At 38.0% G+C, this 13,888-nt stretch overlaps 1 protein-coding gene across 2 annotated transcripts; it reads left to right on the top strand.

Moving 5' to 3' along the window:
- The first annotated feature begins 2,395 nt into the window (after positions 1-2,395).
- mdh1aa (malate dehydrogenase 1Aa, NAD (soluble)) lies at positions 2,396-13,590 on the top strand. Of its 2 annotated transcripts, none has more exons than XM_079849318.1 (9): positions 2,396-2,856; positions 8,383-8,481; positions 9,554-9,650; positions 10,529-10,704; positions 10,871-10,993; positions 11,320-11,496; positions 11,916-12,029; positions 12,131-12,220; positions 13,171-13,590. In XM_079849318.1, exons 1-9 carry the CDS (start codon positions 2,803-2,805, stop codon positions 13,291-13,293), a joined length of 1,053 nt encoding a protein of 350 aa, XP_079705444.1. In that variant the 5' UTR covers positions 2,396-2,802; the 3' UTR covers positions 13,294-13,590. The 2 variants fall into 2 exon arrangements, with proteins under 2 accessions (XP_079705444.1, XP_079705445.1); XM_079849319.1 differs by lacking the exon at positions 2,396-2,856 and adding an exon at positions 7,596-7,776.
- The last annotated feature ends 298 nt before the right edge of the window (positions 13,591-13,888 follow it).

The raw sequence follows: 13,888 nt of genomic DNA, 5'->3' as shown, positions 1-13,888 counted from the left end.
AGAAAAAAACATACAATGTCTACTACAACATAATCACTTATTAATATTCCGTTGGTTCTCTCTTGTTTTCATAATTTCTACGTATGACAGCCTGGCCAAAAAATTATGTCTGCTCAATTCTGCATGTTTAATTGCGTTATCGCAAATAAAACAATTGACTCCAGGAACAACTATGCAATATGATCAAAATCTTTAACACATTTTTTATAATATTTGAATAAACGGTGAAGATGTCAATTTAGGCCGGACATCACTTATATTCACTACACATGATTTTGTTTTTGGACAAATGTGGTCAGTAATGTTAACTGTTATTATATGAATGAAAATTATCTCCATGACAGTATTTTCATTAATTTGAATAAATCTTAATAAATTCAATTATAAATATTAGATGAAACACTTTAAATAAAAATGAGAAATTCTGCCTTGGCAACTAACTGAAATAAAACAGCTGAAGTACTAGAATGACTCAAATAAATTGAAGCTAAATAGAAATACTACAAAAAATAATATGACACAAGCATGTAACAAAACTACTAAAACTTAAAGTAAAGTGACAACTGAAAATATATTATGTATAATTATATACTATATATATGATAGTATTAAAATATGATGGAGAATAAATTATATATTTTTTTAATTTTTGAAAGAAGCATTGCTTTAAAGAAGAAAATAATTTTGATGTATATCAGCACAGTATTTATTTATTTTAATGACAGCCGATTCTTCAAATATACAAATAAGACAACATTCCCAGCATGCCTTGCTGCTCTGATCTTCTCCTGACTGCCCCGGTCACGGCTAGTGTAATTACAGAGGACAGGAACAAGTCACTCACACCCATCAACTATTGAAAATGGCACTGACTGACAGAAGAAGAGAAACCAGAGAGAGAGTGGAGATGTCTTAGGCTCTGAACGAGTGATGTCCTTCTCCATGCCTTGAAACTGTCAGTCAATCCAGACAAAAGATCTATATTGTTCTATACTGTCCAGACAAAATTACATATGGCTCCTAGTTCACACTTCTGACAGGTGATAATAATGCGCTGTGTGAATGAGTAAAGTGGCATAGTGTGTTGAGGTCAGGTTATGACTTGTGTAAAATGGCTCCTGGCTGTTTAATCAAGCATAAGTTTGTCAATGATGTGCTGAGTGAGGAATGCTGCCGTCTCTCTTCACAGACAGGCTGACTCAGTGATCATTTGACACTGTGTGCTTAACATGCTCAGATCAGTTTGGCTGTGACATGACACTGTTTCAAATGGCAGGAGTTGAATGCAGGCCTGAGAACTTCTTAGTGTAATTCCTATTGTTAAACAGAAGTCACTCAGACGCTTTATAGCTACGCCGTGCTGCCCTCTTCTGGTGGATGCAAGTAGTGCAGCAGAACTCCGGGCTGTCACGTGACTCTGAGGAAGGTAGACCTACTTTGCCTCCATCATGTGGTTATACTACCACACTGGCACATTTTTGAAAATTAGTATTTCAGTATTCCATATTCACTGAATATTACATACTATGTACAGTATACTATATCCACCTTTTTTGCAACGTGGAAGTAGGCGTTAGATATAGAGAATAATAGATAGTAATTGTATTGTTCATTGCTTCAGTCAAGGGACGGATAGTTGCTAATGTGCGATGGCAAGCACTGACAGACTAAAATTAAGATTAATTCATTTTGATTCATTTTTAAACACTTGCCTTAATAAAGTGAGTAAAAGCAAAGGCATATATGGCTACTTATTCAATTTGTTCATTATACATTTTCTTCTTAATTCCGATGTGTGAAGTTTACTAAACTTGCAAAGAAAAAATGAGTAAATTTTACTTATTGTTTAATGAGGGATATTATAAAAAAACAACATTATGAAAAGTGATATTTAGGACTCTGGGGAAAAAACAACACTTCCAATATTTCCAGAAAAACATGTTTTGTAGCCTATTAAAAAAGATGTTTTGGGGTTTTTCTTTGCTTTACATTTTTTTTTAAATCCACCCATGTTCACTTAATTGTGATCACAGATGACTAAGATTTTAAATCATGATTTTACTTTTAAATTAAGTTTTGAGTTTATTGTCTTCTATACATAATATTAAAGGGATAGTTCACCCAAAAATAACAAGTCTGTCATCATTTTCTCACCCTCATGTCGGACCCTTCTTTTCTGTTTGGAACATAATAGAAGATATTTTGAGAAATGTTTTTGTCCTTACATGGTTTGGTTAGCAACATTCTTCAAAATATCTTATTTTGTGTTCTGAGGAAGAATTTGGGTGAACTATCCCTTTAAGACACAATGGGGCGAACGTGAAAATGTACTGCAATTGCCTTTCAATGGCATTCAATAAATAAATAACCCACAAGGAAATGTCTAGCCATTGTTATAATTAAGGTTACATGGTCAAAGCCCTTGTCCTGGACCGTGTGTCCCTCAGGGGGATGTTTTCCTTCACTCAGCAACTCAGCGCTGCAGCATCAATCCTACCCTGACTGACGTCACCCCCAAATTTCGCAGCTCCGATCACTACCTCGTTAATTTTGCCTTGTGATCAGAAATGGCGGAAAGATTACTCGACGTCGAGCTATTTTTGTCTCCCAAAGCTCATTAGGTGCGGAAGGGTGACTGAAAACACACCACGCGACTCTTGTGTATCTGTCTCGCGCCTGTGAGCTCAGGTTACCGCGAACACCGCTCTGCGTCTCAGCGCGTCCCACAAAAACACACACTTTTGTATTCTGGGGAGGGAAAACAGACTCCATCGGACACTCCGAGGGACAAACTGCTTGAAAATGTTGACCCTGTTGTCGGCTATGTACTTGGTGGTGCGCACGGCTTCGGCGCAGGTAAGACGCCTCTCCTTGACAACGGAGGCGTAATGCACCATAAACGTAACGGTTTTTCTTTGAACACAAGCGGTATGCGTTAAAATATCATTAAGGATTTATCCTTACCGTGCATGCTAAAGCAGAATTCGCCATATATCTGATAGTTATATTTAAAGCAATTGATTTCATGATAGAAATTTCATACTGAAATGGTTGCAGTGTTTTGGAATGTGGTGGCTGATTTATAGGTGGTCCAAATAGTCTTTACCTGGCCCAAGATGGTCATTAGCTTGTCTAAGATGGCAGTTTGCTGGATATAGCAATTTAAGGTGATCATCAGGCTGGTAAACCAGTCAATTGCCATGTTAGATCAAGTAAAAACCATGCTAATGACCAGCTTGAACCTGCTAGAAATAAGCTATTTAAAAAAAAAAAACACACACATTTAAGCTGGATTTTCCAGTAGGGATTGGTTAATACTGGCATTAGTCTCATTCATCATGCACGCCTTGAAATCGTATAGTACGGCAGTAGGGCATGATGATTAATTTAGGATGCTTTTGGCAAGCAGAGTCCAGCACCATGGATAGCACTCGCTCCGTCTGGATCTCCACCTTTCCAACGGGGTGTTATGTAATGTTAACTTGGCTGAAGTGCCCTTGTCCCAAACAGGAGCAAATATCTGCATCAGTGTGTGGCTGATCTGTAGCGGTGTGTTAAACACACACCCATGCTGGTCACACCAGTGAAATGCAGAGGCAGACTATGGAAGTAAAATGCATCATTTAGCCTGAAGGAGAAGCCAAGCCCATCAGAGGCTTTTAAAACTTACATTGGTTAACCCAGGGTCATTATTTAATCCTGAGGTATGGTGTAATCATGTTATCTTGTTAACACACCTTGGCTTTTTGTGACAACATAGCCTACTGTAAAGGTGGGGATGACACATTTAATAATTTATGACATTTAAGATCACATTGGGAACCAACCATTATATAGTTAATTATAGTTTTTTAAGCTAAATTAAATTAATTAAAAGTTAAAAAGCAAAAAATCTAAAAATAAAATAATAATAATATATCAATTGTTTAGATTATCTCTTGTGCCATCAAGCCCTGACCTCCACTTTTACGTTTACCACCACAATCTGGGGTTAATGTGTTGTACCTTTCAAAGGGTTTAACCCTATAAAGCCTGAAATATTAAATAAAAGTCCGAAAAATCTTCTTTTTTTTTATTGAACGGTTCTTGAACCTTTAGGCTATTCATTTAGAGTATTTCATACATCAGGCTTTTATTATATATATATATATATATATATATATATATATATACAGTGCTATGCATAAGTGAATACACCCATGCTAAAGTTGACTAAAAAGAGGAATAAAAAATCATATTTTGGAAATTGAACGTAATGCCTTAATTTAAAAAATTAGGAAAAATCCAACCTTTAAGGACACCAATTTTCTTTGTGAATGAATAATGTATCGTAAATAAATAAATGTTCTTCCTTAAAATACAGGGTGCATAAGTTTGGACACCCCTATGTTAAATTCCCATAGAGGCAGGCAGATTTTTATTTTTAAGTATTTTTTTAAAAAATAAAAAAAGTTCCCTTGGCCTTTGGAATTAAAATAGCCCCACATCATCACATAGCCTTCACCATACCTAGAGATTGGCATGGAGTACTTTCCATAAGATCATCTCTCAATGCAAATCAAACTAGCTTTTAGGCTAACTGAAATAAAACCATGCCAATCTCTAGGTATGGTGCAGGCTATGTGATGATGTGGGGCTATTTTAATTCCAAAGGCCAAGGGAACTTTATCAGGATGCATAGTATCCTAAAATAAAATTAAAAAAAATTTAAATAAAAATCTGCCTGCCTCTATGGGAATTTAACATAGGGGTGTACTCACTTATTCATTCACAAAGAAAATTGGTGTCCTTAAAGGTTGGATTTTTCCTAATTTTTTAAATTAAGGCATTAAGTTCAATTTCCAAAATATGATTTTTTATTCCTCTTTTTAGTCAACTTTAGCATGGGTGTATTCACTTATGCATAGCACTGTATATATATATATATATATATATATATATATATAATTTTATGCCCTTAGCACCTCAAAATGTGCAATTTGGCGCAGTTGTTATTTCTTTGGCCAAAAAGTAAGATTAAATTCTAATAGCTTGAATCAATGAGATTTTTATAACAGCAATACAGACATACATAAAATGCATAAATATCAGTTGTCACTCTATAAATAATATAGTAAATTAAAGTATGCTTAGTTTTATGAACAAAGCTCTAGTTTTAATTGTGGGGCGAAACATATAATGCAATGCAATACAATTTATGATTGAGAGATGGACAAATAAACATTCCTCAAAAGCCTGATGTATCATATTTGATACTTATATTTTGATATATTTAATACTTATGATTTTTCTTTAAAAATTTATGTATGAATAATAAAGTAAACAAGTAAACCTGTTCAGTAAGTGTTTAAATATTAATAACACTATAACAATTATTCTTACGTTTACTTTAAAAAGTATAAAATATCAATCAGGCGACAGAAGGCATATTGTAGATTGTGCACAACAGTTTTTTTCCAGCAAAATTTGATCATGTTGATAAATTAGAGACACTAAAAGCACACCACAGAAGTGAAAGCACATAAGCTTGACCTTACTGGTCTCTTTGGGAAATGCACATGGTCTTACATGAAGGACATTCAATTAAGGACAGTGGAGCTCATGAATTTATATTTGAAAGTGAAATCATGTCTTTAGAACATGATAACAGTTTGGCATCACATGAGGTCATGTGAGATTCTGATGTGCAAATGTTGCCGTCAAAAATGTGGCTGTTGTGACAGAAGGGGAACTTGTTTTAGATTATTTACATAATCTCCCAGAGACCACAAGCATGATTTCATTCGGACTGAAACTGACAATAAGCTCAGTTATTAGTTATATATTTCAATGGGGTCCAAAGTAAGAGTCCATAGTGAAAGTGCTTCTATTTTGAAATTTATTATAATAATTCTCAAATTATATTATAAGCATAACAATATAAGAGAAAATTGCATAGAAAATTATTGCTAAATTGGATTTGACCTCTTGAAAAAAAAATATGGTGATCATGTTATCTTGTTTGTGAATGTTCCCAAAAGCTTTTTGTGCTTCAATGGAAGTTGAGCTCTAATGGCGCTTTTCCATTACCAGTACCAGCTCAACTCGACTCGGCTCGGCTCGGCTCGCTTTTCGCTCCGTTTTCCATTGCAGATAGTACCTCCACAATAGTACCTGGTCGTCATAGCGACGCCGCAGGAAATGATGCCGCAGTGAATAGTGACGATTCTCTCTGACCAATCAGCAGTCTGCCGTGTTTCCATGTCACATTTTAGTATCGCCTCAGCTCGCTCAGAACCTCGCCGGAGGTGATACGAAAAAAAGTACCTGGAAGCAGGTACAGGTACAACTTTTACACAGTGGAAAACCAAACAAAGGCGAGTCGAGTCGAAGCGAGCTGGTACTGTGTAGTGGAAAAGCGCTATAAGAGGCCACAGGAATCTAGTCTACATATGCTGTTCTGTTAAAGGTAGGGTAGGCAATTTTCGGAGAGGCTAGCAATATAGCGAGTTAGCTTTGAAAGCATGAGATCCCGCCCTCCCTTCAGAGCGTCTCCAAAGCCACGCCTCCTTCAAAACACATGAACACGTCACGAGAGACGGCGTTAAACTACCTCATGTCTCAAAGCAAATAACATAATAATAATTAACATAAACACTTAAAGAGCTCTGACCTTTACCACTTGACTGCTGCAGATTCATTTCAGCATTGATAGTGTTGCCATTGAAATGCATAAATTCGAGTCACGACCCGCTCCGAGTGTAACATCACGGGTTTCTATCTCTTCCAAATTACAGTAGTTACCGTAAAAGGCGGCTGTTGTTTCGGTTGCAGCTCTCGGTGACTGACGTCTGTCTAATTCTGCATAGCAATAAACGTGCTGATGACGTGTGATGTCTGCGCGAGGTGTGGAAATACATACGCTAATAGGCAGGTAGGACATCGTATCATTGCATTCAGACCAAATTCAATGATTGGACGAACATTTGGTCCTACAGATATATATATATATATATATATATATATATATATATATATATATATATATATATATATATATATATACACATATAAATACATTTAGACCACTTAACATAGTTACAATCAGAATGTGAAGAGACTTTAAAACCAGTATAACAAAAAATGTTTCTGGAACAAATCGCCTACCCTGCCTTTAAGTGTCATCTGAAGGTGACAACATGAAGCTATTGTGTCAACATTTGAGCAGGATATGTTGTTATTAAAGAGTTAGAAACACACACACACACACGCACACACACACAAACTGTCTTTAATGACCTCTTAATGTCTATTGTAAAGGACATAAGGATACACATGTCTTTAATGTCCTCTTTATCACTCTGTAAAATATGCTTATTTTGTTTGACTGTTCATTCAAATGACACAACTTTAACTAATCTGTTTTCAGTTAGCTATCATAGGCAATTTGTAGTTCAAGGACCCGAACCTAACACCAATAACTCAAAGGGACTTTCAAAACTCGACCTTTATACGGTTTCCAAGGCTTATGCACCTTATATGCTAGTGCAGGGGGCGTGTAGGATGGGAGGGCTTCAGCGCGGGTTATTATGGGTAAAGGAGTTCCTTTTGTAAGCTAGTTGATGGGGGAGAGTAGCTAAATCAACTACATATCCCAGTGTACAGCGTTTCTGTGCCTGTGAAAGCACATGACACATTTCCATACAAGAATAGAGGTGACCCTCCGTTCAGTCTGAGGAAGAGCAGCAGCACAGCTTTGTCGCACATCTCAACCTGCACAATCAGACCAGAAACATGGTGAGATTCTCATCCCTCCATTTTAGTCCTGCACGATATTTTAGCATAATCAAGTTCACAATGTTTTTGTTTTTTTTGTTGGTATAGCATGGTGGGCTTGTTTGATCTTCCAAGGGTGATATTTAGTTTTTGATATCTGGATTAATTTGAACTCTGTGATCAGGAAACGATTTATTTTGAATCATTTTGAAGCAGTTTAATAAACGTTTAACTGCCATTTCCGCGTTTGCGGAGTGTGTGTAATTGAGGTGCCATCTTTTGTACCCATTGGCGCTATTATGGCGCAATTTTTGTCAGATTGTATTTGTGAATACTTTGAAGTGGACATTTTCGTCGAAGTTACAGTCTCGCGCACATAGTGACGTTACCATGGTCGCGCGGAGCATCCGTTGCATCACCGTTTCATTCAAATTCATTCATTCATTGAGGAAGATATAAATAGAAATGAATGAATTCCCAGTCGCTGAAACAATTATGTGCAACTAAATACTCAAATCTGCCACTTCTGATATAATTTTTTTTTTTTTTTACTGATTCCAGAGAGTTAGGCCTTTGTTCCAGTAAATAGGTCATGCTATTGACGCCCGTGACTGTGTTTTGTTGCAGGCCGAGCCGATCCGAGTCCTGGTGACTGGCGCAGCGGGACAGATCGCTTATTCTCTGCTGTACAGCATTGCTAAAGGAGATGTGTTCGGCAAGGACCAGGTGAGACTGGGTTATTGCGTAACACCACACTGGGGGGAAACTGCAAGTGGAGCAATCTGGATTTTAAACCGTGCTCTTGTGTTATATAACGTGTGATTAAAATATGCGACTCTTTTGATCCCTCAGAATAAGTCACTGGTTATTTATGCAGTATGGAATACATGTATTGTGTGCATGGAACACTTGAAAGCCCATATTTCTTAGTTTTGAGATTGTTTTGAACTGATAATTAGAAATCGACCAATACAGATACATGTTTATGATTCTGATAAAACCATACAATTGATGCAGTGATTAATAGCCTAATATATGGCCTATAACAATAAAATAATCTAGTATTTGAATGATAACAGCAAAATACAACAATAATGTTACTAGATATTTTGAGCTTGTTTCTGCCCTGGAAAAAATAGGAGGAGTCAGAATTGCAAGAGATTTAAACCTGCAATTGCAAGAAAATTTACTTTATAACTCGCAATTGCGAGTTTATATCACACAACTCTGAGAAAAAGTCTGAATTGCAAGATATAAATTTTCAATTGTGACAAATCAGAATTGTGAGATGAAAAAGTCGCAATTACCTTTTTTATTTTTTATTTGGGGGCGAAAACAAGCTTCCATATATAAATGCAAATGTATTTTTAAATAAAATTATTTATGGCATTGTTACGTGCTGTTTTTTTAGAGAGCCACCAAATGGCATTTGAGTCTTGATTAAATATTGTGTAAATGTTTGGTGATGTTCATTAAAAATGTGTAATTACAACTTACATGTGTACGTACATCTCAATAGCTTAGCCTATATCACATGTGGTGTTTTATATTGGCATTTTATCAACCTCAGTCATATCGTTCCATCATTACTTCCTGCTTCGCTTGCCAAAATGTGCACTAATTTTAAACCTGAAATTCAAGAAAAGACATGAACGAAGTGTACTACTGAACGTGTATAATTGTATGTCCTCTGTCTAAAGTGTATATTATGCTGCACATATTCTATTCTGAACATGTTTTCTGTCCGTGGCTGATGCAGTGTAACATGCATGTTGTTTCTCTTTGCCTCCTCTGTCAGCCAATCATCTTGGTGCTTCTGGATATCACTCCCATGCTGCCCGTGCTGGATGGGGTCGTCATGGAGCTGCAGGATTGTGCTCTTCCTCTTCTGAGGGGTGAGGGGTTGCTTCTCTTGTTTTAATCAAACCTCATCACAGTGGCACAGTTTTCATCGGACTCCTAAGGGACACTTAGAGACTCTGTACGGCAACTTGGTTTATTTATAGCCAACATCTGGACTGTATTAAAATGCAGAAGAGCAAGCGTGACTCTGCAGAATGGGTCTGCAGCAGTAGCACACAAAAAAAACAGCATGTGGTACGCAGTGTTTGAAGAGCAGGGAGGTGTAACCAGCACCGACTGACCTTATTGGCTCGCACTGTGGGATAGTCTCTGACCAATGGGAAACGGGATGGGGCCGCAACAATGGTAGGCGGAGAGGAGGAGGCCAAAGAACAACTTGTATCACAGAAGTGGTGCTTCGGTTGAAGTCCATTCTGATAAATAGATCTTTACTAACTGTCCTTCTGAAGATTAGCAATGAAATGAGCCAATTCAGGGAATATCAAAAGCCTCATAAACGATTTATGGTGATATGTCAGCACATGCTCCTGTGAAATAATGGTCTTGGTACAAATTTGAGGCTGCATTTCCCAATACTGATGCTGAAATGTTTGCATGTGCAGTTTACGTTCAATCACATGCATTTCTCTCATGCTTGATCAACTAAAATAGTCTACAACTTATTACAATAAACAATAATAATATTTTTTTCCTAGTCCAGTCAGGCAGTTAGTTCAACAAGAAATTATTTAACTTAATAATTTAGTTATTTTTACATAAAGCTTTTTTTAGCTACGAAAAAATAATGTATGCGTGTAATTTTAATTTGCAATAATAGCTGGAAAGATTTCTTGCCATGGATATTTGTTGTCCTAAATGTTACTCTGATACTATTTCTGTGTCCTGTTCCTCTGTCTTCCCCCCTTCACAGATGTGATTCCTACTGATAAGGTTGAGGTGGCCTTCAAGGACCTTGACGCTGCCATCTTGGTGGGGTCTATGCCAAGAAAAGAGGGCATGGAGAGGAAGGACCTACTGAAGGCCAACGTGGCCATTTTTAAAACCCAAGGTGAAGCACTGGAGAAGTACGCCAAGAAGACCGTCAAGGTAAAAGTCTGCAACAAATAATGCAGCCTGAGTGAGTTTTTGTGCTCGCTTGATTTGCCGTTTAATTTTAGACAACAATGTGATAATTCGATACAGGCCTAATCAATCACTTGTCAGTATTTGGTGTATGCTGTTATGCCGTTCAATTTTTCTTTTCTTTCCACAGGTGCTTGTTGTCGGGAACCCAGCCAACACCAACTGTTTGATCGCCTCCAAATCTGCTCCCTCCATTCCTAAGGAGAACTTCTCCTGCCTGACCCGTCTGGACCACAACAGGGCCCGCTCTCAGGTCCGAACCCCGCTGCCTCATTCACCTTCAGTTGTTATTCTGCTTTATTGAAGTTCTCTAAGTCTGTGTGCTTTCCAGAGCTGCAGGTAACTGAGCTTTTTTATTGTCAAACTCAATGGCAGTGTCCCAGATATAGCTTAGTTCTAGAGTAGCCATTTATTGGTATGTCCTCTAAAATAGTTCATAGACCATCAGAGTGACTTCGGTGTTGATGTTGTGTGATCATCATATGCCTTTCTAGAGGAACTTTTAGCCCTCCCTGCAGATTAACACACATCATACATACAGGCCTCTTGCTCATCTGCAGTTTTCCTCCATGCCTGTAGGTGGCGATGCGTGTTGGTGTGTCCTCTGACAATGTGAAGAATGTGATCATCTGGGGAAATCACTCCTCAACTCAGTACCCAGATGTGCACCATGCTATTGTCAACCACCATGGGAAGGAGATGGCAGCCTTTGACGCTGTGAATGACGAAAGCTGGCTGAAGGGCGACTTCATCTCCGTAAGTCTCGACATCTGAACCACTTTTGTAAGACTATCAGGCCTTTTATTATCTAGGAGGAAAATCTGAAAAGCCATAACCTGCTCACAAAAAAATTACGTCACATTTGTAAATGGTAAATTTTTTTTTTTTTGTGCCTTTGTCGGGACTTATGTCTATTATAAAATGGATAGTTCCAACTAGAGCTATTAATAATGATAATTATCATAACTATTATTTTATAGCGATATTGACATAACAAAATATAGACCAAATTGTGCAGCCCTACTAACAAGCACAGCAAACCTGGATTTTTTTTTCTATGTGAGCTCTCCTTCATACATTGACAATAGACATCTGACCGCACCTTTATACATGACTTCTTGTATCGTATTGCTTTAATTTACCCATCTGTAAGTCTTTTAACTTCTGTATGGCAGACGGTGCAGCAGAGAGGTGCAGCTGTCATCAAGGCCAGGAAGCTCTCCAGCGCAATGTCTGCTGCCAAAGCCATCTGTGACCACATGAGGGACATCTGGTTCGGCACTCCTGATGTGAGTTTGCGCCTCTGTGAACCCTTTACAGAAGAAGACATTTCCGGTTTTTCCTAAATATTTCCAGTTTATTAATGCTAAATCATTCTGTCTCTGAGCAGGGCGAATGGGTGTCTATGGGCGTCTACTCCTCTGGGAATTCCTATGGAGTTGATGATGACCTCATGTACTCCTTCCCTGTTAAGATCAAGGTTTGTCTTCATCACTGAAAGTTTTAAATTCCTAAACCACTGAAATAAAAATAAAAAAATGCCCCTATTATGCTATTTTCACTTCCCGCCTTGCAGTTAATTTCATTGGTTAAGGTTACAGTGACGGGTAGGTTTAGGGATCAGTGTTTGGTGCAGGTCAGGCAATCAGTACAGCGATTGACACGACCAATGAAATCTTCAGAATCGGATAATCGGTCGAGATTTCCGCTGAACTGAAAAAAAAAAATCAGACTGAACCATCTGACCAATCAGAGCAGAGCAGAGCAGAGTAGACCGATAACAATAGACTGAACATCTGACCAATCAGAGTAGACCAATCACAACAGCCTGAACCATCTGACCAATCAGAGCAGAGTAGACTGATAACAATAGACTGAACCATCTGATCAGTCAGAGCAGATTAGACCAATCACAACAGACCTTAACATCTGACCAATCAGAGCAGAGTAGACTGATAACAATAGACTGAACCATCTGATCAGTCAGAGCAGAGTAGACCAATCACAACAGACCTTAACATCTGACCAATCAGAGCAGAGTAGACCAATCACAACAGACTGAACCATCTGACCAATCAGAGCAGAGTAGACCAATCACAACAGACTGAACCATCTGACCAATCAGAGCAGAGTATGTTCTCAGAAAGGAGGGGTTTAGAGACTGAATCCTTTATCAAACCGTTTCGGATTCTGTGAGAAAAGAGATGATGCTGCAATGTATATTATGAGAGAATTAAAGTGTTTTTTGCCCTTGGATGCATGTGAACCTATTGTAGGAGACCAAAACAAAATTAGGAACTTAAGAAATAGCATAATAGGGGCACTTTAAATAATGAATAAATGAAATCAAAGCATTGAGTAGTTTAAAATGATAAGGTTGTATGTAAGTATTGCTCATTTTCGTGCGTTTCTGTATGTCGACCACAACAGAACAAGACCTGGAAGGTGGTTGACGGACTCGCCATCAACGATTTCTCCCGCGGTAAGATGGACGCCACCACCACTGAGCTGGTCGATGAGAGAGACACGGCGCTCACCTTCCTTGGAGCGTGACTCACGACAACACAGCAGCCGTTAGACCTTTCCAAGTCCCCAAATCCCCGACTGTAACGTCCTGTAGATGTCACAGCTGACCGTGTGTGTGTGTGGATATTCATGTATCTTAACATGTGCGTGCGTGCGTGTGTGTTGCTTCACCAGAAACGTTTGCAATGTAACTTGCCCTGCTTGAAGTGTCCAGGGCAAAGCCTGAAGGAAAACATTTCCAGTTAAACTGTTACGCACATGGTTGTCCTGACCAAAATAATGATCATCTGTCATGCAACAATAAAATGCCATGTGGAAAATAAATGTCAGATTTGTTTGGATTGTTGTTCTCATACAAGATCATGTCCATCTCATCTCTAGCTATGAACACACAAAAGTTCAAAATATATATGTAAAAAAGCTACTTGAATATTTAGCTCAAAATTATTGTGTAAAAATGTTTCCATAATTGGCTCCAGGAGAAGCTTGGAGCTTTGGTCTTATTCTCCTGTTTCCTTGTAGAAAGGAGGACTGGGAAATCATTTAAATTCATTGGTCAGAACTATTTCCACCACATAAGAAAAACAATAATGATTTGGTAAATCCCAATTGACACAAAAGT

The sequence above is a fragment of the Squalius cephalus genome, assembly GCF_949319135.1.
Source record: "Squalius cephalus genome assembly, chromosome: 2".
Classification (NCBI taxonomy): Eukaryota; Metazoa; Chordata; class Actinopteri; order Cypriniformes; family Leuciscidae; genus Squalius; species Squalius cephalus.
This window is presented reverse-complemented; position numbering and strand designations above follow the sequence as displayed.